The sequence below is a fragment of the Chelonia mydas genome, chromosome 1, assembly GCF_015237465.2.
Source record: "Chelonia mydas isolate rCheMyd1 chromosome 1, rCheMyd1.pri.v2, whole genome shotgun sequence".
Taxonomy (NCBI): domain Eukaryota; kingdom Metazoa; phylum Chordata; order Testudines; family Cheloniidae; genus Chelonia; species Chelonia mydas.
In genome coordinates, this window is record NC_057849.1 from 7,531,608 (window position 1) to 7,554,322 (window position 22,715).

At 49.8% G+C, this 22,715-nt stretch overlaps 3 protein-coding genes across 3 annotated transcripts; 1 reads left to right on the plus strand and 2 right to left on the minus strand.

The window, feature by feature from the left end:
- LOC102946506 (olfactory receptor 52K1) lies at positions 1 to 963 on the minus strand. The gene has a single exon (XM_007071376.2). The coding sequence runs from the start codon at positions 961 to 963 to the stop codon at positions 1 to 3; it is 963 nt and encodes a 320-aa protein (XP_007071438.2).
- Positions 964 to 12,607: 11,644 nt separating this feature from the next.
- On the plus strand, positions 12,608 to 13,662 carry LOC102946280 (olfactory receptor 52E4-like). Its single transcript, XM_037889641.2, has one exon. The coding sequence runs from the start codon at positions 12,694 to 12,696 to the stop codon at positions 13,660 to 13,662; it is 969 nt and encodes a 322-aa protein (XP_037745569.2). The 5' UTR covers positions 12,608 to 12,693.
- Positions 13,663 to 20,900: 7,238 nt separating this feature from the next.
- On the minus strand, positions 20,901 to 21,995 carry LOC102947629 (olfactory receptor 51E2). Its single transcript, XM_007071381.3, has one exon. The coding sequence runs from the start codon at positions 21,958 to 21,960 to the stop codon at positions 21,022 to 21,024; it is 939 nt and encodes a 312-aa protein (XP_007071443.2). The 5' UTR covers positions 21,961 to 21,995; the 3' UTR covers positions 20,901 to 21,021.
- Positions 21,996 to 22,715: the final 720 nt, after the last annotated feature.

A 22,715-nucleotide genomic window follows, 5' to 3' on the forward strand; every position in this document is an offset into this window, starting at 1 on the left:
CTAGAAGCTTTTCCCTCGGAACAGGAGAAGCACCCGGTCACGAATCTGTTTGGTTTTCACACCATACACGATGGGGTTCATCATGGGAGGAAAGAGGAGGTAGAAATTAGCCAGCAGGATGTGTACGTGTGGGGCGACATGGCGCCTGAACCTGTGTATTGTTGAGGAGAGGACCACAGGGATGTAGAATACTAAGATGGCGCAAAGGTGGGAGCCACAGGTGCTGAAAGCTTTGAGCTGCTCTTCCTTGGATGCCAGGCTTAAGACAGCCCTTAGGATGTTGACATACGATAGGGAGATGAACATCAGATCCAGCCCCGCAATGAAGAGAACTACCATGATCCCATAGACATTATTGACCCTGGTGTCGGCACAGGCCAGCTTCACCACGGCCATGTGCTCGCAGTAGCAATGGGAGATGACGTGGGACCCGCAGTAGGGCAGCCTCCTGACGAGGAAGGGGAGGGGGACCACTAGCAGAACAGCCCGGGCCAAAGCTGCCAGCCCGATCTTTGCTATCACTGAATTGGTCAGGATGGTGGCATATCTCAGGGGGTTGCAGATGGCCACGTACCTGTCGAAGGCCATGGCCAGCAGCAGAGTAGACTCCAGGGTGGAGAATGAGTGAAGGAAAAACATCTGCACCAGGCAGGCGTTAAAGCTGATCTCCCTGGAATTAAACCAGAAGATGCTCAGTATTTTCGGCACGGTGGTTGTGGATAAAACCAGGTCGATGACGGCCAGCATGGCGAGGAAATAGAACATGGGCTGATGGAGGGAGGGCTCTGTCTTGATAACATACAAGAGGGTGAAGTTTCCTAGAAGGGCCACGGTGAACATTGAGCAGAAGGGGATGGAGATCCAGGGGTGCAGAGCTTCCAGCCCGGGGATGCCTGTCAGGAAGAACACTGATGGATCAGAGCCTGTGCCGTTAGGAGCTGACAGGTTGCCCTGCAGGAGCATCCTCTGTAAGTTTCACAACAACGTCTGTCCTGTTAATAAAACATAAGAGATGGGATGAACAGACAGATGCCACACTCCACTCTGGCTCACGGGGTGCAACTCCTTTGGGAATGGATGACAAGGTCTGGAGCTGATAGAAACATTGCTTGGGTGGTAAATATCGAGGAGCTCAAATTAACGAAAGCCTGGATCCAGGGGTGTAAGGACAAAGTGATAAGATATCAGCTACTCCAGGGCTCTTGAATCTGGCAGGCAAAGGCAAAACAAGTGCTAGTGGCTCGAGTTGAAACCTTCAGAGTGCAAACTGTGAATAAGATGCAACTGTGCTACTGGAACTAAGATGGAATTAACCAGTTCAAGAGAACCGTCAGAGGCTTAGTAAGTTCTCCGGGGCTCAGGGTCTTTCAATAGATATTGGATGTTCTCAGAGAGATGTTCCAGCTCAACCACAAGTTACTGGGCTGCATGCAGGAATTATTGGGTGGATTCTTTGGCCTGTGATATGCAGGAGGTCAGGCTTGATGGCCATAATGGACCCTTCTTGCCTTAGAAATCTGCCACTCTATTATGTCAGCATCCACTTCTGTCACATCTGGAGTTGGCTCTACACATCAGATCTGTGACACCAACCCTTTTCTTCAGAAAACTTTCCAATTTTCCCTGCATGCCTTTGGATTACCTTTTCTGCTATCATGAGCGTTTCTTTCAGTGCCATCACTATGGTACCTGAGCACCTGGGGGAGAAACAATGAACTTCGTACTCCATTTACATCTCCAGCTTTCAGATTTCAAATTATTTATTTTACTATTTTGGGAGCATTAGGCACTTGTGCAAGATCAACCCAGATTAGCCCCAACCCACAAAACGTATCAAGCAAATCAGCCGAAACCAGATAGTCTAGAACTTAGCAAAACCCTTCCCTCCCTCAGACAGCGACCCACCCCATGACTCCTACACTTGCCCGGTGAGAAGTTGGGACAGTAGATATGGGCTTTGCAGCATGGTTAGGGTATCTCTGACCAAGGTTGAGTAGGGACTGAATTCCAGGGAAAGCACCCTGACCCCAACCTCTTGTCTCTTACGCTGGGGAGTAGGCAGGGGAAGGGGGAAAACTCATTGCCTTCGTTGCCAAGTCCTCTCCTCTCCCCCAGCTCTATCAGCTGACAACAACTCCAGCCTCGCACTCACTCAGGGCTACAACCTGGCAGACGTCTTTGACCCTCCGACCTGCGTGTGCAGGGCCTATCCAAGTCCTGTCACCTCACCTCCATCATGTTCCTAAGATCCAAACCTTCTATCTATACAACAAAAACTCTCCTCCATCTCCAACCCCAGGTCATCTCCAGCCTTGGTTCTGGCAACTTCCTCCACTCTGGTCCACATGCCCCTTCTCACACACCCAAAGTACGAAATCCCTCCACAGGCTCCTTGTTCTCATCCTCAGGGCCCTTCACAGCTCCGTCTCCTTACTAATTCACTCAGTTCCCTTCTCGTATTGTCCCCTTTCCCCTCCACTCTTTCCAGGGACAGACTGCACACCTGTCTGCTTCTCCCACGCTGCCTCCAGGTATAGAACAGCCTCCCTGAACTGGACCGGTCTGCATTCCTGCTTCACTCCCATTCTCAGGACCAATCGGCCAAGGAACAAGGGACCATCGACTAGAGCTGATGTGCATGTATTTAACATCACAGAGGCATATAATGGTAGGAAAAAATGGTCCATATTTTGGTTTGTATTCCTTTGTCTCCCCCTCTGTATGTTACAGAGGGCTTAATGTTGATGAAGAAAAGTATCTGTGTGCACGCATGCATGTGTGAGTGTGCGCGTGTGTGTGTGTGTGTGTGTACAGCGTCTTGCACATTCTAGGTGATATCAGAAGGTCAATAATTCTCAATATTTAGAGAATGTACAAAATCACCCCAAACTTCCCAATCATTTGGTGGAGGAATTTTAACACATGGCTCCTGGCTCCATCCCGTCATTAGCTTGTAGGGCTTTCCACCTTTGTTTGCACCCACAATGATCTGCCAGCAGGAATGTGGGCGTGGAGGCCTTTACACACCTGATTTGTGGGGGCAGTTATTTCCAGGTGCAAATTGTGCCTTGAGAAAGGAAGGCCAGGTTTTTTCAAAAAAGCAAACCTCAAATGTAATCCGCATAGTCTCTTGCACATAAACTGCACTCCATAACCCCTTTCAGAATCCAGGCACCTTAACAGAAAGGAAGTAAGACCAACGCTGAAGTCATGAGAGGTAATCTGCCTGTGAAATGTCTAAAGAGCCACTCGGCACCACATTCTCAATCTTGGGTGTTGAAAGTATTTGCCTTCATCCAGCTTGGGCACCTAGCTTGATTTTTAGGAGGTGCTGACCATCCATCAGCTCCCATTGAAAACCAGATCACTCATTGAGGGGAAAACCAGGTAAGTCATTAAGGTGAAAAACCAGATCATTCATTCTAAATATAGACTATAGATGCCTAGCAATAGGCACCCAAGCTGGATCAGGTGGGGCACAATACAAATGGGCAGATGAAATAGGAAATTAAAATATACAGCAGCAGAATTTGGATCAGGTTTTGAACTTGCCCAGAATGTGGGTGTGTTTGGATCTGAGGTTCTGCTTCAGACCCGTCTGTGGCTACAGAACAGTCCAATTCCTTTGCCCTCACAAATTGGATTCTGTGGGCAAACTCACCAGAATCCTGCAGCGCTCCCCTCCTTTCCCAGGGCGTCAGCCTCCCTCACGGGCTGTGTGAGGTCTACATGCTCACCCGCAGCTGCCTGCCTTTGGTGGATTTATAGCCAGGGTGAGAGAACTCACCTCCTCCCCGGGGGGGGGGGGGGGGGGGGGGGTCTCGCAGTTCAGCTTGGAATCTCTGCTTCCACTTTGTCCTCCCCACCCATCTCTGGCAGGCAGAGTTCACTCTTTCTTTTCAGACTTGGGAGAATAGAAACTGTTCCTGCGTCTTGGGAATGAGAGAGAGAAAAGCCATTTTCGGTCCTCCTAGACCAGAATCCCTCAGCCATTGCAGATTCCTGATCACTACAGCAGATCCCCCAGTGCTCTGCCCAGTCTCGTTTTAAATAACCCAAGCAATGAACCCTCCACTACTTCCCTTAGGAGGCTCTATCCACCCTGGCAAGACCATTAGTGCCCGGAGTAGCTCCTCTGGCTACACAAGAGGGTCACCCTGGCCAGACAAGTCAACTTCCGCTCCTTTCTGGCTGAATATTTCACAGTCCCCGGTCACTACGAATACAAGCTAGCTATTGAACTCCACTCACAGGGAGAGGCCTCAGGAGTTTGAAAAGGCAATACAGCCTCATACATATTTACTCCACAGCCGGCCTCCTTATGTTTTTATTTTCAGTTTGCATTGGGATAGTGCTCAGAGGCCTCAGCCTGGAAACCGAGTCCCATCGTGCCAGGTGCTGTACACGTGTAAGGAAAAGGTGCCCGACAGAGTTTCCAATCTGTGTCGGTGTTTCAGTTCCCAGGAGCGGTGAACTTCCTGAGGAGAAGAAATCTCACCTCATTTCAGTCCCACACGCCCCTGAGGCATTCAGTGACCCTGTGAACAATGCAGACCAATGGGGAGACATTCGGTGCAATGAGTGGATCCTCTTGACTATAAATAAGTCTACACTGAAAACAAACCAAAACATGGCAGCGTCTCAGAACCCAGGTCAATTGAGTCCGGCTCGCGGTCTTCAAGCCGCAGCACTCAGAAGAGCAGTGAAGATGTTCCCGCTCAGACTGAAGTCCAGGCTCTGGGCCTTCCCCCTTCACCAGCTTTTAGAGCCCCGGTTCCAGCCTGAGCAGAAATGTCTACACTGCTATCTTTAGCCCTGTACCGTGAGCCCAGGTATGTTCACCCAGACTCTAAGACTTGCTCCGCTGGGGTGGGGGGTTTACGGTGTAGACGTACCCTAAGAAGAGGCACTTTCATGGCAGTGCTGGCACTTCCAGATCGCACTCCACCTGCCAATATGGCAAGGCAGCCATTCTTGTGAGATTTTAGCTCTTCTGCTTCCATTTCTAGCTGGACCCCAGAAGGGATGAGGTGCAGTGAAAAGAAAACGTAATTCAGTGGGGTGGAGTTCCTTCGGCTTTTCTAAATCTTCCAAAAGACTTGGTTGATTTTAAACTTGGGACCAAGATTTGGGGGATTTCTTATCCCTAGTGGAAATTCCAGTCGACTCCATGGGAATCCTTGAACTGGTCTTTCCCTCCTCTCTGTGGATGTCTTCTGATCTGTGTCGATTTTTACTGGTCTCTCTTGGTTTCCACCGGAGGATCTATAGCTGAAGGATCCAGTAGATCTGTTACAAATCTTAGTCTGCCACTTGCGACCAGGTGAAAATTTGCAACAGGAATTTCCACTAGAGATTCCGGCACTCCTGGACTGCGTATATGTCGCCAGCACTGAAATGCAGCCACATATCGGTTTGACTGTGACAGTCATTGGGCACCAGCTACTCATCACACCTGGTTAGCACAGAAAGTGTATGAGATTGTCACCTCCACTACCACATCCCCTACCAGGGGAAATTGAGGATGCTGGAATGCAACGATCCAAGTTGGAATTCACTGAAGGTACCAGGCTTCTCCCAGCCCCGGTCTTGCCGAACGTGAGCTGTTCTAGATACCGCACAGCTGATGCTCCCAAAACTCGCTGGGTATGATAACAGAGTAGGGCAGGGCTATTCTTCTCATTTTACAGCTTGGGAACAGAAAGACCGAGAGACTTGCCCAAGGTTACCCGTGTCCTAGTCAAGAATAGAACGCAGGCCTCCGAAATTACTGCCCTAACCACTGGGTCGTTCTCTCTCTTCTGCTACTGTGCTTCTCCTCATCTGGGAATGTCACCAAGGTGCCAGCCGAGATAGCGGGGTCTGTGTTCCAGGGGGTAGAGCAGAAGGCGGATAATTCAACCCTAGAACTCTACCTTGCATCCACCATCCACAATTCCACAGAGGGGACAGCAATGGAGTTGCAGAATTGTCTGCTTTTCCGTGATCTAGAGGTGGACCCAACTAGAAATGCCCTTTTCCTGCTGCTAGAACATAGCGGTTTACAGGCCTTGCCAGGCAGGAACCTAGAAATCCCCAGACCAGATCCATCTAGTCCAGTATGTTGCCCTCATCACTGGCCAGTACCCGATGCCATAGAGGAAGGTTCATGATACTTTGCAGAGGACAGTTTTGGAATGACTTGCCCACAGGTCTTTCCTTTCTCCCCCGCAGTTAGTGGCAGACATGCAAGAACCCAACAGAAGTTCCCATGGCTCTTCGTTTTTCTGTAGGACCTGTGAGGACTTTGTGTCCTGCTTGCTGGGGCAGCCTCACAGCCAGACGGAAAGAGCAGTGCTTCACAGCACGCAGGTCCCTTCCCCGTTCCTGCATGACACTTCATCTGAATATCTGACCCACGTTTGATTCCTAATATGGAAAGGACCCAACAGCTGCAGCCAAACCACCTCTGTCCAGGATCTCCTCATATCGCACAGAACAAGAAGTTCTGAGCTTTTGGGAACCTGTCTCTGAATGGATCTCCTGATCTGGGGCACCGGGGGGGGGCTGGGAGTTTTATCCATCCACCCTAATTCTGCCCCCATGTTGCCCTGGATTGGATGGATGTAGTAGCTCCAGATGTTGATCAAGCTAATTGCAAGCATATTGTGTGCATTCAGCCGCCATGAATTAATGAAATAGAACACCACATCGCTAAGGGTTAATTTGAACAATCAGGGCTTCTGGAGGCAAGGTCAAAACTAGCTGCAGACTTGCAGTTTCTGCTAATGAGAATGGGAGGAGGGGCGAAAAGCATCAACAAATTGAGACGGAAAGAAAATAAGTGGATAGAGACCAAGAGTTTGCACACCTTTGATACAGAAGCTTATTCTGACTAAGATTGTTAGGAATGTTTGTTGATAAGCAGTTGATTGAAGTTAGGAGAGGTGATGACCCACCCCCTATGAGTTGTGTGTTTTGTAAAAGTTAGTTAAAAAAGACTAGATAATAGCGTGTACTTTGGAGCAGTTCTCGGAAGCTATCCTGAGAGATTTTTTCTTGACACTACCATGCTCCCTGGTGGGGAAGCAACCGGCCATCGCTGATCTACTGTCAACTACTCGATGCCATCTCGAATTCTAGGTAATGATATGGGGTGTTCTAACCCTATTGCTAGTGTCTGTGTGAGCGTTAATAAATTGTAGTTTTAAATAAAAGCACGCTGACTTGTATCAATCTTTCATCAGCCGGAAGTGCTGTGTTCCCACTGATTTATTATGACACTGCCTGGAGTGAAGCAGTGAAGTTACCACTGTTTTGGGTTCTGAAAACCCTGGGTAACACCCTCTTAACCAAAAAGGGTACTGATTACATCATATTCATTGTTCGAGGGCTTATTCCTTCACCCTCTCACTTCCCTGGTCCTTCTTGCATGAACAGAGAGCAACAATACCCGAAGTCCAAAGGTGCAAACAATTCAAAGTTTTTTGGGGTGAACTTCCAGCAAGCTTAAATCCAAGTTCCTTTTTCCTTATTTTTGAATCCCAACTTACTTCCTGTTTGTCCCTAATTTATATAGTAATATTCTCAGCTACACCTTAACCAATCATTTTACTGAAATTTATCAAACCAATCCTAACATATTGTAACATAATTCTCTAACCAAGTATATCCCACCACCTTAATTAGTTTACACCCAGCAAAATTAATTATACAGCAGACAGAAACAGTCACAGAACCAGACAAAACAATACAGAAGTGAGGATTTCACAACGAAATCTATAAAGACATAAGGGTTTCCCAGCTGTGTCTATTGATAAGTGAGTTCTTACCAAACAGAAAACTATCAAACTAAATTTCCTTTTACATCTTCTAGGCTCTTCCCTTTCTCTGGAGGTGATAGATTGGATCACCTTTCCAACAGCCCCAGATTGCCTTATTTCAATGTGACTGGTTTGGAATGTGAGGACGTGACCTTTCGCTTCCCAGCTCATGGCTGCTCCCGCTGCTTAGCCAAAGGCCTTAGCTAAGGAACGGGGCCTCAGACTGTCACAGTGAGAGAAGCCCCTTACACAAGCAGACAGTGATTTTGATTCTTTCTTTTATACCTCTATAACTAGCTAAATGATAAACATATACCCACATTCTTAAAGTATAGGCCTTTACAGACAGGCCTGAATATCTATGTCCTAACGCTCATACCTAAAGAGAGCCCTGAACATGCAGGGACAAGTCTTCAAACGTCATAGACACTTTTGCACATGCACCCCTTAGTTGTGCAGATCCCCCCACCAGACAGGCCTTTTGGGGTATTTGCACACTTAAACTAGGCACTCACGCACACGCACACACACACACAAAGACATACACACACACACACTTGCACTTCCCCTCTTGAAGATCAATCCCATACTACTGAATGGAGATGTAGCTATTAAGCCAAGGGCCTGTAAAATAGGAATGGGTTAATTTACTGCTACTATTTGTGGCTATTCCCTGTGCCTGATCGCAGATTTTCCTCTGTAATGAAGAAAGGCTCTGAATTCCCAGCTGGGGAAGGAAAGAGGATTTCTTTAACAGGTATAAATACCCCCATGCGGGTTGTCCCGCCAGACTGGAGAATCACACAGAATGTGTGTGACTGTAGCATTCACTGTAGGTGAAGAAGATACAGATGGATCCAGGTGAGTTGGGGTAGTATGGATTTAATCAGGGGCCCTGTTAATGCATAATTTTTAAATGGACTGGAAAACTTTGGGCCAAATCCTTTTGTCAGTCACGCTGGTGTAAATGTAAAATAATCCCACTGACTAAAGCAGAGCTACTCAGGATTTACAGCAGTGTAACTGAGCAGAATTTGGCTCTTTATAAATGAGCTCTTTAATAACATGGAAAAAAGGCCTTGTGAGAAGGGGAAGTCCTGAGAATTCAAGAAACGCCAACGATAACACAACCTGAATTCTGCCCCCTTTGTATGAATTTCTTAGTCTTTAATGATTTGATTGCAAATTATTCCTCAATTAACACAACCTCAAACATTCTTTTCTACAGCCTTAGACACACACACGGGTGGCAACACCTTGCAATCCTCTTTTCGCCCCTGTGTACTTGCACTATTTTTGTCATCACAACAGTCCAATCTGCATCTCTTTGGTGACTTCGACTTATTTGTATAAATTCACTTCTCTGCAAGGTCTGTTTTTAAATACATTTCAGCAGAGCAGCCATGGTCTCCCTGATTTCTTTCCAACCAGCAGCATAGCCTTCCTGCTGTAATACTGATTGGCAGTAAGGTAATTATCGGCCTCTCACTGGTGTGAAACGTAGGAAGATCCCCACAAGGGACCTGGGGGGTGTTGTGTGACAATTCTGCCATTTCCCAAACCAGAAATACCATCAATCAGCCCAGCATTTCTCATCGCCCTGCTGGATTCCAGGGCAGTGCATGGAGAATAGCACCGGGAGGTAGGAATTTTAACCGGGACTCTCGCGAGCTTTCAGGTTTCTTGCTCGTAAGTAACAGCCCGATACTGCACCTTGGAAGCCAGTGGGAGTTTTTCCACTGCCTTCAGTGGAAGCAGGATCAGAGCCACGGCCTCTTTGTCTCACTTTCCCCATCTCTGGAAGCAGATTAGCACTACTCACGCCTGTCTCCAGAGGGACTATGTCCATCCAGGCAGAATGCCCAAGCTGTGCGGCTCAATGGGCCGGGTACATGCTGCTTCACATGCCGGGGGCTTCGTGGGAAACGCAGGCTACTCGTGGGCGCAGAGCCCTGACAAAGTGGGGCCAAGCTCCCTTCAAACTCCGGCTCTCGGGCGCAGTACTGCTGACAGCAGCAGGGACAGGCAGCCAGAACGCTGCTGCTAAAGGGGCCAGAGACCTCCCGAGAGAACACACTTGCTGTGTTGGGGCATGTAGCTGCCGTGGCTAAGACCAACACAGGGAAGCTTTTTTACCAACACAGGGAAGCTTTCCTCAGGCAAATGACTGGTAATTAAATGCTGCAGCCCCATCTGCACAGGGCTTTACTGCAATTCATTCATTACCACGTGAGCTCCCATTTCTGGGGACTTTTTAAAATCTCCAACCTGTTTTGCATTTAAAAAAAAATTGCAATGATTTTGCACACAAAGTTAATGAGATGCAGTTAGCTACAAAATAATCCAAAGAGTTAACTGAGGGGGGCTATTGGAACCCACAATCAAACCTGTCTAAAGTGTGTGCAGAGAGACAAGGTCGGGGAGGGAATATCTTTTATTGGACCAACTTCTGTCGGTGAGAGAGAGACCAGGTTCTGGGCCACACAGAGCTCTGTGTCTCTCTCTCACCAACAGAAGTTGGTCCAGTAAAGATATTCCTGCACTCACCTGGCCTCTCTAATAGCCTGGGACCAACACGGCTATGACAAGGCTGCATAAACTGCCTACGTTTATCAACAGGCCTCGTTCCTAAGCTGTGTCCATGCAGCACTGACTGGTCACACGCTGCTACTGGCTCTTCTCTTTGTTCCGGCGATCAGTAGCCAATAATAGATAAATATTTTCTTATTACAGTTCCATGTAAGCAACGGCTGGCACCTAGACACAGGGCTATTATGTGCTTGCCAGGGACAGGGGAAGTGGTCCCTGCAATCCTGGATGGGAGTGGAGGAGCGCACCCCAACAACAGCTCTGTCTCAGACTCCGTGTAAATGTTTGGGAACCTAGAGCAAAGCGCTGGCCTTGGGCAGACGTGCGTTCATGCCCCCAGGGCAGGCCGGAAAGGCCCTGGCCCTTTCAAGCTGGGAGCCGTAGTTGCAGGGCATATGACAAGGGCAGACATGTGACCGACAGGACAGCAGAGATAAGACTCCCTGCAGAGGCAGGGAAGGAATTTTCTGCACAGGCCAAGGGGACAGTCTGCATGGGGAGTGAACCCAAACAGGCCAAAGGGACGGGCTATTTCTGAACTTCCTGCTTTCCAAGGGCAGGAACTGCTTCTCCCGAGTGTGAGGGTCTAATACAGCGGGTGCGGGGAAGGGGCTGTGACTGGAGTCCCATGCGGGCGGGGGATGAGCATTCATAAGGAGAGAGTGAAGTAGTGGAGACAAGGAGAAGCTGGTTCTAGCACAGCACCCCGGTTACTCAGCATCTCGTGTGGAACATGAATCTGAAGGTGCTTTATTATACACGGCCAGATGTGGTACAATGCCAGAAACCACTGGGGGTGTCAGCGCTGCACAGGGGGTAACTTAATGCCAGTAACAGAGAGGTAGAGAAATTAAGTGGTTTTGCAGACACAGGCTTTCAGGGTGGTGGACGGGCATGGTCTTCCCAGCCAGCTTGCTCTTCCCGTCCCGTTGTAGGCAGGGGGAGCTGTGCTTGCTTACACCAGCTGTGGATCTGGCTCAAAGAACTCAAAGCTCGCCAAGTTTATTACCCTAAGGGCTCCATTCTTTCTACAATCAACTCTCAGAGAGAAAAACACCTGGACAACATTTTCACAGTTAGAGACGTTGAAATAGATTGCCTTAAACTGCAAACCACACAAAGTGAACCCTGGTAACCATCTTTCAAATGTTTCTTGGCCTGTGAGACTGAAATTCTCAGAGCATTTTAGGGATAGAGGATTTATCCTTGGGCCTATAACACAGAGTGCTTAGAAAAATACATCTATATGATGCTTAAGCACTGGAAGACTTTGCTTTACTCATTGTTTAATGAGTTTAAGTCCCTAGACTGGCAATTCGGAGACATGTTTTATTTCCCATTCTGTAGCTGACCAAGTCCCCTCTCTGTGCCTCAGTTTCCCCACCTGTACAGTTAAGGATAACAATACTTCCCCTCCTTTGTGAAAGATTTTGAGATCTATGCCTAAAAAGCACTGTACAAGAGCAGTTATTAAAGGATTGTGATCATTGCAACTTCATGAGGCAGAAAGATAAATATTGACAAATTTTATGAGTGCCTGTATACAAATGCTAGAAGTCGGAATAAAAGGTGGGTGAACTTGAGTGCCTGGTATTAAATAAGGATATTGCTATAGTAGGCATTGTAGAAATTTGGTGGAATGATGATAATCAATGGCACACGGTAATAGTAGGGTACAAAATATATTGGAATGACAGACTAGGTTGTGCTGATGGAGTGTGAAAGAAAGCAGAGAGTCAAATATAGTAGAAATCTTAAATGAATGAAACTGTACCGCAGAATCTCTATGGATGGATGGAGATGCTCTTTACCCCCTTCTGAGGCACAGGGGTGAATCAAGACCTTTGTGACCCCATCTCAGGATTCTACTGAACCTTCCATTTCTCTGGCATTTAAACCCTTCTGGGCTGTTGACTATAGTCATTCAGACTTTGAGCTAGTTGTCCTTTCAGGTCCCCCAAACTGGACTTGAGGGTACAGCTGTGGTCCAGCTCTGAGGGGAAACCGCCGTGAGAAGAGCATAGAAAAAAGCTCCATGTGCACAGCTTGAGCAAATCCCAGGAGAGATGTAGAAAAGATGGCCATTTTGAACTGGATCCTGCGGTGAATGAAGCTGGGGAGGCCCAGGAGCTGGTGGAGGCAGGGTGATGGGACTGCAATTCTCCATATGGGAAAAGGCAGAGAGGGGCTTTCTGCATGCGCTGGGGTCCAGAGAAGACAAAGCGTTTTCATTGCTGACACTAACCCGCTGTGTGGTTTCAATTCCAGCCTCCGAAATGGTCCTGGAAACTGGCCGTGCGCCATGTCACACTACAATCACTCCAACCCCTCCACCTTCCTCCTAATGGGCATTCCGGGGCTGGAGGCCACCCACTTCTGGATCGCCTTCCCATTCTGTGCCATGTACGTTGTGGCCCTACTGGGGAACTTCATCCTCCTCTTTGTGATCAAGACGGAGCCGAGCCTGCACCTGCCCATGTACCACTTCCTCTGCATGCTGGCAGGCATCGACCTGGTGCTCACCACCTCCACCGTGCCCAAGATCCTGAGCATCTTCTGGTTCCACTCCCATGAAATCGGCTTTGAGTGCTGCGTGGTCCAGATGTTCTTCATCCACAGTTTCTCTGCCATGGAGTCGGGGGTGCTGCTGGCCATGGCCTTTGACCGCTACGTCGCCATCTGCAAGCCATTGCGCTACACCGCCATCCTCACCAACGCCATCATCGCCAAGATCGGGTTGGCCGTCTTTATGCGGGGCATCAGCCTGATGACCCCCTTGACGTGCATGGTCAGCCGCCTGCCCTACTGTGGGCCCAGGGTCATCTCCCACTCCTACTGCGAGCACATGGCCGTGGTGAAGCTGGCCTGTGGGGACACCACGCTCAACTATGTCTACGGGATAACGACCGCGACCTTTGTGGTGGCCTCAGACTCCATCTTCATCACCATCTCCTACATCCTGATCCTCCGGGCCGTCCTGAGCCTCTCCTCCAGGGACGCGCGCCTGAAATCCTTCAGCACCTGCGGCTCCCACGTGTGCGTCATCCTGCTCTTCTACATCCCGGGGCTGTTCTCCTTCTACACACAGCGCTGGGGCCAGAACATCCCCACGCACATCCACATCCTGCTGGCACACCTCTACATTGTGGTGCCACCCATGCTGAACCCCATCATATACGGCATGAAGACCAAGCAGATCAGGGGCCGGCTGCTGAGCCATTCTATCCAAAGAGACTCCAGGCTTGGCTTTGAGGATGCTAAACAGCAATGAGCGAGATGCAGAAGGTTCAGACAGGCACCCAGAGCTTCGGATTCTGATCTAACAGGAACCCTGGAGACTTTGGGGCTCGAAATCCCACAAGAAGATGCTCTCTTGAAAGTTCTGGTGCTTCCTTCCTTCCAACTACGTTGACAATCCTGCCCAAGACCCAGAAGAACAGAATCACCATGAACACAAGTAATTATTTTTAGCAGAAGTTAATTATTAGCAGAAGTTAATTATTTAGTGGAAGTTGATTATTTTTAGCAGCTGGGGGATGAAAGTTTAGATGATCGCTTATTCTACCCATACCACTGGCTCACCTTTAACACTGAATATCACCAATGCTCCTTTTCCCAACAGCACCTGGTAAAAGACTGTTCCCACCTCAGAGGCCAAGTTCTGCACATGAATCTATCCCTATATTCCTCCACCCATCCCTCCTTCCAACCATCTAGCATCAATCTGCATATTTACCTACCTGTTAGCCTTGAACAGCTGCCCAAGTGTGGCTTCTGCTGACTCCAACTAGAACCTCTGTGTGTGTTCTAGTGCAGAATTTTCCCCTGAATGCATATTGTATCTTTCCACCATATCTTGCGACTTTACTTGAGCAGTTACAGAAAAAGTTAACTTGGCTATTTTGTGAGAGGAAGGCTAAAAAACAACACTGAAATGCTCCCCTACATTGGTCAGGGATGTTTTGTAGTGTATCTCTGTGCTGCAAGTTACTCAAAAGCTATTTTTAAAATGCTTAACAATGTCCTGACAGTCTCCTTCTTCCATTTGTAATGTCACCCTGTCTCCAACTTTTTGATCACCTGTTCTTTGTGTCTTCCTCACCTTTATGTCTGTTTCATGACAGTATTAAAGACAATTTTAAGAGAGAAATTGTATAGTGCACAATATATGCAAAAATATGCACAATCACAAGAGCAATGAAAAATGAAATGATTAAAATGTGATGTTTGGAAATTGTGGGCATACTGATTGCATACAAGGCCCATTGCTCTTGTTATCATTGTTCATTAATACTGGTATTTGCACAGGGTGTCTCAGCAGAGCTCTCAATGATATGGAAAGGGGTGAAACCAGAGCTGTAATTAGAAGGTACGAGAAAGCCTTTCTCTTTCTGCCACCCCTCAGCGCTGCACACCAGCATCTGAGCACACTCCCACTCAGTGGATTTAAGAGTTGAGGTGAAAAAAACTCCATTAATCCTCCTTGGGTAGGTTCTCTGTTCCCTAGCCCTCATTGCTATCGTATGAGATGTAGGACTCCATTTTAACTATGATGAATATCATCCGCTATTTCCACAGGATTTAGGCCTGACAAATGGAAATAGCGCCAGACCAGCTGTGCTCATGCATTTGTCACATGGAAACCAGCACTACGAAAACAAGAGTTTTTGGAAGTGGAAATGCTCTGCTTGTAACACACATGAGAGTAACCCGAGGCACTCAGGGCCTGTTTTCCCTGATCTCATTATTGTCCCCACTGGTTTGCTACTGCCCATCCAACCTTATGTTTAATTTTTGATGGATGGTAACATGATGGGACGCTCCTGTCAATTCAGGTTGGGACAACTGATGTGCCTTGAGAATGGGGGCTCAGAAGAGCTGCCTACCATTGGGGAGGGAGGGTATTTCTGTCCCGGCAGAATCTTTATAAAATGCTCTAAAATATAGTTTATTCCAAATATTTTCATGTATAGAACGTTCTTGACTCTCTGTGGAGGGGGAAGGGCATCTGGGACTGCTCTCTAATCAGCTCCAGTTATAGAGAAAGCAGCAGGAGGAAAGGGGATACCAATTCTTGCATGTATCTCATGCTTAGTGAAGGAGGAAGTTTCCATCACCGGACCCGTCAAGAAGTGCTGTGGTTACTGGATAGAGCCTGGCCCTGGGAACTAAGTGCTGGTGGGAGAACCCCAGGTTCATTAAGTGGATCCCCAATGCCAACCTACATTCCTGAGAATACCCTGCTTGACTCCTACAAGGCCCAGAGCCCTTGGTTCCATCCCACAAGCCCTGAGGCGGCAGGAGTTAGTGCCATGCAGAAATGCTGCACTCAGCGAAAACCAACAATTGAGTCTGGGCAGAGACGAGCCCTCAGGTAGGGACCGTTCAAGGGCCCCTGTGGGGAGTCACAAACACTGTCCTCCCCTCAGCTCCAGCACAATGTACGGAGTCCCCAGTGCCTCAATGTATAGCCTAATACTCACTAATGCGACTGAGAGTATGTCTACACTGGAACATAAACCCAGGCTTGAGCCCAGGCTCAGGGCTAATCCCCCTTACATTTACCCTTTAATTGCGCTAACTCAGGACTTGGACCCAGAGTTCCAAGACCCTGCAGGGCTGGAGGGTCCGAGGTCAAGTCAAGCTGGGACCCAGGGTATGAGCCCTCTTGCTTTGCAGTGTAGCCGCAGCCCTGCTTAACTCATGTCCCAGGAGTCAATTGGAAGTATCCCACAATTCCATGGGACAACTTCCTTAGTCTTTTTTATCCCAACAATCTGCATGCCACTCTATGGAAAACAGAAGACCCCCTCCTCCACCGCCTGGACAAACAGCAGCATTAACCCAGTCTCTTCTGATCACCAGTCTGCAAAGACACTATCAGAGAGCCCCTATGCGTTTCGAAACTTTTTAATTTTAAGAATAACTGATATGTACAAACAACAAGAAATGGAACCGTGCACCAACCTGGGGTGGACCAGCATTAAATAGTCTTACAGCAGGTGACAGCTGTGGAATGTTAACCCTCGTCCTTTAGTTCAAATAGTGGCTTTTCTCGCCTTTGCCCTCAGGAACTTCAGCACAGAGAGAGAGCCAATGACTGGCCAATGGGATTTTCAAGTGATAAAATAGCAAGCCATATCAGTCTCTCATCAGCCACCATTAATCGAAGATATATTTTAATGAGCCTGCGCTTCAAAAAGCTGTGCTCACCACTCACGACCGGAGACGTCCCTTGGGTAGGTCAAATCGGGGCCACCACTCCAGGCCCCGCGATTTGGGGGACCCCACGGGCCGGTGCATTTCGTCGGCGCAGTCGATCCTGGAAGACGAATCCGTCACTTCCACCCTGGGCCCCACACCCGCTAGGGATGGCCCTGCTCACTACTGTGACTGGCAGCGTGAGCAGAATCCTTAAAGCTATCCACATATTAGGAAAAGTGTCCTTCAGCTCTGCATCATGAATGAATTGGAGAACTTGGAGTAGAGAATGCTTCCCATGCACCAAAATGTGACGGATGTTGTCCAATTCGACGTAGAAGTCTTTATCACTGACATCCAAACATTTCCCCGTGTGTCAGCATCCATTGAAGTTCCGTACAATTGTTCAAGAGTGTTTTCCTGTCCACCGGCAGCTTACTAAGGTCATACAAAACCCTCCAGGTCTTTTTGTGGTGCTTCATTTGTCCAAACCTTTCTTCAATGGACACTCTAGCTGTGTCAATGAGTGCGCAAAAAAGCTCCCTCTTGAATTTTTCTTCTGAGCTTCCCATCACCTCATCTCTGCTCTCATAACCAAACTGTCTCTTCTTCTGATGAATACGAGTTTCTTTGAAGATAGGCTCAACTCCTAAGTTTTCCACATTTCTCTGGCAGCAGTGATGGCATCTTCAAATCTGTTGTCTCTTAGGCCACAACGAGATCAAGGCAGCTTCTCATCAAAGTAGTAGCAGTTGCAATGTCCATTGACTGAGTTTCTAATGCCTTGCCAAACCGCAATTGAGACAAGAAATTTGAAGTCAGTAATCTGATTTGCGAGGCTTTGCGTCTCTTGTCATATTCCGGCCTCAGGTTTACTCGACTGCACCAGTTCCATCTGAGCATTGTAAACCTCAGTCACTTGGTATCTCACTAGCCTTACACTCACTCTTCAAGTCTTAAAGCACAAGTACACTTTCACAATTACACAATAAAACAAGGTTCACAATATTGCAGCTGGTCTCTCACTTCATTTCATTCTTATATCTCACTGACTGGCTGGCGACACCCCATCCCTTATCTACACACGAGGGCCTGGCTGACAACATTCTAGGAGGTTCAAAGGAAATGTCGTTCTCAGAAAGTCTGGAAGGTTCCCTGAGATTCTACAAAGGTCCAGAACATTCTAGGAGGCTAGTGAAAAATGAACCCACATACAGAATGCCTGAAACATTTTACTTCAAACATTCTGTTTTCCCTTTCGTGGCTAACAACAAAAACAGCACCCTGAACCCAACGCTCCCCCAAGCCCGGCACCCCAGGTGGTCTCCTGGGTCACCTGTCCCTAAATCCAGACCTGGACACGGTTACTTTGACTCGGGTCTGTGCACTGCAGTGTGGACACCAGAGCCCTAGGTTTGAGCACAGGTTAGAAAATCCTTAATATAGGGGAGCTGCTCCAGCCCAGGGTTCTCTAACATGGGTCAACTGACTCAAATCCCACTAACCCTGGGCTTACATGGCAGTGAAGATATACCCTAAAAGTCCAAGCTGCCCCTCCCCGGGTCTCTGAGTCCCCAAACTTGGTGCCTCCTGCCTCTTGCAGTACGAGCTCAGAGTGGCAAGCCGCAGTTTCAGCTCTGTTGCCTGGTGCCCAGGCCTCTGGCCACCGTGCTGGTTTGGGCTCCTCCGCTACATCTGGGCCACTCTCCCATCCCGGCTGTGAATGTGCCCTGGCCAGCTCTCTGGGCCAATCCCTTGGCGCCTGCACCCCCAACGTCAGGCTGTGTCGGGGCCTCTTTCTTCCATCAGCAGCAACAGCAACATGTGTTCTCCATGAGCCACATGGTCCTTCTCTCTAGCCACTCCCCAATGCCAGCTTATTGACCTTGAGCCAACTAGGCGCTCTTGGAACCAATACCCTGCTCTGGTGTGCCATTCCTCTCCTCCAATGGGAGGCAGGCTGACCAGACCTCTAGCCAATTTTGTTTTTTGAGTCCTGTGTGTGTCTCAGTTTCCCCGTGTGCTGCATTGTTACCCAGCGGGGGTGGGAAAGGACTGTTTGCACCCAGGGCAGGCTAAGGGCAGGTCTACACCTAAAATGAGTCATCAGTGGAGCTGCACCGATTCAGCTGTCCCACTTTAGTGCTTTAATGAAGACGCTCTTAAGCCGAGGGGAGAGAGGTCTCCCATCAGTGTAGTTAAGCCATCTCCCCGAGAGGCGGTAGCTATGTCAGTGGGCGAAGCTCTCCCACCAACATAGGCTGTCTACGTGTGGGTTAGGTCGGTGTAACAGCGTCGCTTAAGCCTGTAGATTTTTCACATCCTCACGTGACATAGGTATACAGAGATAGGTCTGTAGTGTAGACTGGACCTTAGAGACGTAGGTCTAGGAGTCTCCTAGCTTTCTGGGCCTTAGTCTCCATATCAATGGAGCATTTGGGACAACAGTGGCAAGTCCAATCAGCAAGCCATTGGCACCTAGCACCCAACGCCCCATGAGGAGATGGACTTCCCCACTGAACAACAATCGCTGGCCTGAGATCAAAGGACTTGAGAGGTGTGAGGTGAGGTGCGGGGGATAAGAGCTGGCTGCTAGAAGGAGCTGGGGATCTCACCTGGACTCTGACCAGGGCAGTCAGACTGGGAGACCAACAGAGCTTGAGCCAAAGGGTTACTACAGCTTGGCTGGGCTCTGAGCTAACCAGAATGAACTGTGCTTTAACCTTCAGTTCTCTGCTGCCATAAAGACTACCTTATGCCATGTTCCAGTTAATGAATAAACCCGACTGGTTTGTGAACGCTGCTGCAAACGCTGGGCGAGGAGCAGTAATCCCTGAAGTGTGGACGAGCCTCCATCGGGGGTCTGCTTCAGTCGGACTCACTCAACAGAGCTCATGGGGTGAAGCACGAGGGCAGAAAACCCAGAGGTTCAGTTTAAGGAGATGGTGAAGCCATGTGGCTCACTCTGGAGGAAGAGCAAGACCCATAGGGGATCCGGCACACTGACGGGGCTCCTCCCAGAGACTGTTCCAAAGCTTGGGGGGCCACAGCACTAATCCTGTGGATCCGCGACACCTGTTAGAGCTCGTTATTTCTGACATTTATGTCTGCATATAGCTATGTCTGAGACAAACATTACACATTCTGAGTAAAGAAAGGAGATAAAAAATTGACGAGTGTGAAAATGTAAATGTAGTTTCTCCTGTAAACATGGCCCTTTCAGATGCAGGGGAGTAATAGCCTCTGAGCCAGTCCCTCAGTGTCAGCGGAGTTATGCCAGTTTACACGAGCTCAGGCATCAGAGCATTTTCATCTCTGCTCTACAGTGTGGCTTGAAAAAAGGGCAGCGTCAAGTTTCCCCACCAAAATGTGAACCTTGGGGCAGACAGAACAACTGGAATGTACAAACATGCCCCCTGGAAAGCAATTCCACGAGCGAAAAGGAGTGCTTCAGTCATACAACTGTCCTTCCTTTGCATGCATTTGGAAAAAACCGAACACGGCCATGAATAAGGTGCTTGAGAGTAGATGGCCTATTCCCACACATAGACTCTCTCACGTCTGCTCCCATTCAAGACTGTCGATCAGGTTACTCAGGGGGGAATTCTGCGCATCTGGGGAAGTGCAGAATCCATCTGCCCAGCATCGCGCTGTATTTTCCCACCTAAAACGCATTCCGCCTCAGCAGTGCTGCAGTGCCGCCTGCTGCCCCCCAGAGGCCGCTGTGGCGCCAGAAGAGCCGGCTGCGCTCATGCCGGCTGGTCTAGCGCCACAGCGGCCTCTGGGGGCAAGAGGCGGCACTGCAGCACTTCTGAGGCGAAATGTCGTTTTATGTGGGACAATACAAACGTCTGGGCCCCGTGCTGCGGGATTCCCGCAGGAGCAGGGTTCATCCCAGCACCCTGCCCGCAGAGCCAGGGTAGCACAGAGCGGGGCACCCAGGCCTGCTGCGGGGGGGTTGGGGGGGTTCAGAATGGCTAGTGGAGGCGGGGGCCAACTGGAGCACGGGCTCAGAAGCGAGTGGGGTGACCGAGTTGGTGGGGAGGGAGAGCTCAGTGGTTTGAGCATTGGCCTGCTAAACCCAGGGTTGTGAGTTCAATCCTTGAGGGAGCCATTTAGGGATCTGGGGCAAAAATTGGGGATTGGCCCTGCTTCGAGCAGGGGGCTGGACTAGATGACCTCCTGAGGTCCCTTCCACCCCCGATGTTCTATGATTCTAAGAGAAGACAGGTGGATCCAGAAGACAAAGTGGAGGCAAGTCTCTCAGTGGCTCCTTCATTAACTATCTTAAGTTATGGATTTCAAGGCCGGAAGGGACCATTGTGATCATCTAGTCTGACCTCCTGCGTAGCACAGGCCAGAGACCTGCCCCAGAATTATTCCCAGAACAGAGCTGTTAGAGAAACATCCCATCTTGATTTAAAAATGGTCAGTGATGGAGAATCCACCTCAGGATCTGTCTGCGTATCTGTTTGGTTCTTGCTCCATAGACAATGGGATTCAGCAGGGGCGGCATCAGGAGGTAGGCGTCCCCCATGACAACCTGAACCAGTGGACTGAGGCCTTTCCCAAACCTGTGCACCACGGACAGTCCAATCAGTGGCACGTAGAAAGCCAGGACCACACAGAGGTGGGCCACGCAGGTGCTGAAAGCCTTGACACGCTCCTTCCTCGAGGACAGCTGCAAGACAGCCTTGATGATCATGAAGTAGGACAAGGCAATCAGCAGCGCGTCGAGTCCCATCACCAAGAGGATAGCAGTCAAGCCATAGACGACATTGGCTGTGGTGCTGGTGCAGGCCAGGTTCATAACGTCCTGGTGCAAACAATAGGAGTGCGACAGGACATTGGAGCCGCAGAACGACAGGTGAAGAATGAGCAAGGGCAAAGGGAGGAAGAACAGCACGCCCCTAGCCATAGCAACCAGGCCTATCTTCGCCGTCATTGGATTGGTGAGGATGGTGGCGTGCCGCAGAGGGTGGCAGATGGCCATGTACCTATCCCAGGCCATGGCCAGCAAGACGGTGGACTCGACAGCAGACAGGGAGTGGATGAGGAACATCTGGAGCAGGCAGGCGCCGAAGCTGATTTCCCTCCAGTCAAACCACAGGTAGGAGAGCATTCTGGGCATGGTGCTGGTGGATAGCGCCAGGTCGACGGCAGCCAGCATACAGAGGAAGAAATACATGGGGGCATGGAGGCTCAGCTCCGTTTTTACAATGAACACCACCGCGCCGTTGCCTACAATGGCCACGAGGTACATGGAGCACAGAGGGAACGCCAGCCAGAAACGGGCAACTTCCAGACCGGGTGTGCCAGACAAGATGAAGGAGGAAGGGCTGAAGTCAGTGTTGTTAGGAGAGGGCATGGTGTGCCGGCTGAAATCCAGTGACGCTATTCCATGTCGTCTCTCCGCTCTGCCAGGGACAGAGAAAGAGTATTGAAATGAAGCACGTCTAGTGATACTGCGTCTGAAGGGATTTCGGCAAGTAGGTGCCACTAACCCTGGGCGGTGAACGAACCCCTCCTTCGGAGAGGCTAGCCTGCCAGCATTGCCCCATCTGCCCCAGGACCCCCCCCCTGCTCAGCCAGAGGATCCCTGAGGACCCCCCAACCCGTGAGGCTGGAAGAGCCCCAAGGACTTTCCCCCACACCCTCCACAGCCATGCCTGCCAGCCCCCTGAGCGCTGGCCTCAGTGCCGGGCTGAACTGCAGCCCCCCCCCAGTGCCGCCCAGGCCACTGGCCCCCAGGCTGGCCCAAGCACCACCCCGGGCTGCCTCTGGCCACCTGTGGGCCTGAGCTCCAGGCAACCGGCTTGAGCTGAGTGAGCCCCTGCCGGCTTCAGGGTAGAGGGGGAGTGAGGGCAGGGCCTCGGGGCAGAACACGGGCGGGACCAGGGCCTGGGTCAGGGGAGACTTCGCCTGCCCTGGCCTTTGACACCCGCTGCCTACGCCACTAACAAGAAATTTGCTTCCCAGTTCTGGTCAGCGCAGCAGGCCCAGGGCTTCCACCCTGAGCCCCTAGCCCCTCCCTTCAGGGACCCACCACAGGAGTTCACGCCACCCCACGGCGGCCTCCCTTCCCCGTCACTGCCTGCGCCAATCACCCTCTGCTGGCCTCTT

Bases quoted from the DNA above. Each gene is read 5' to 3' on its own strand.
- LOC102946506 (XM_007071376.2), bottom strand. From the start codon at position 963: ATGCTCCTGCAGGGCAACCTGTCAGCTCCTAACGGCACAGGCTCTGAT.
- LOC102946280 (XM_037889641.2), top strand. From the start codon at position 12,694: ATGTCACACTACAATCACTCCAACCCCTCCACCTTCCTCCTAATGGGC.
- LOC102947629 (XM_007071381.3), bottom strand. From the start codon at position 21,960: ATGCCCTCTCCTAACAACACTGACTTCAGCCCTTCCTCCTTCATCTTG.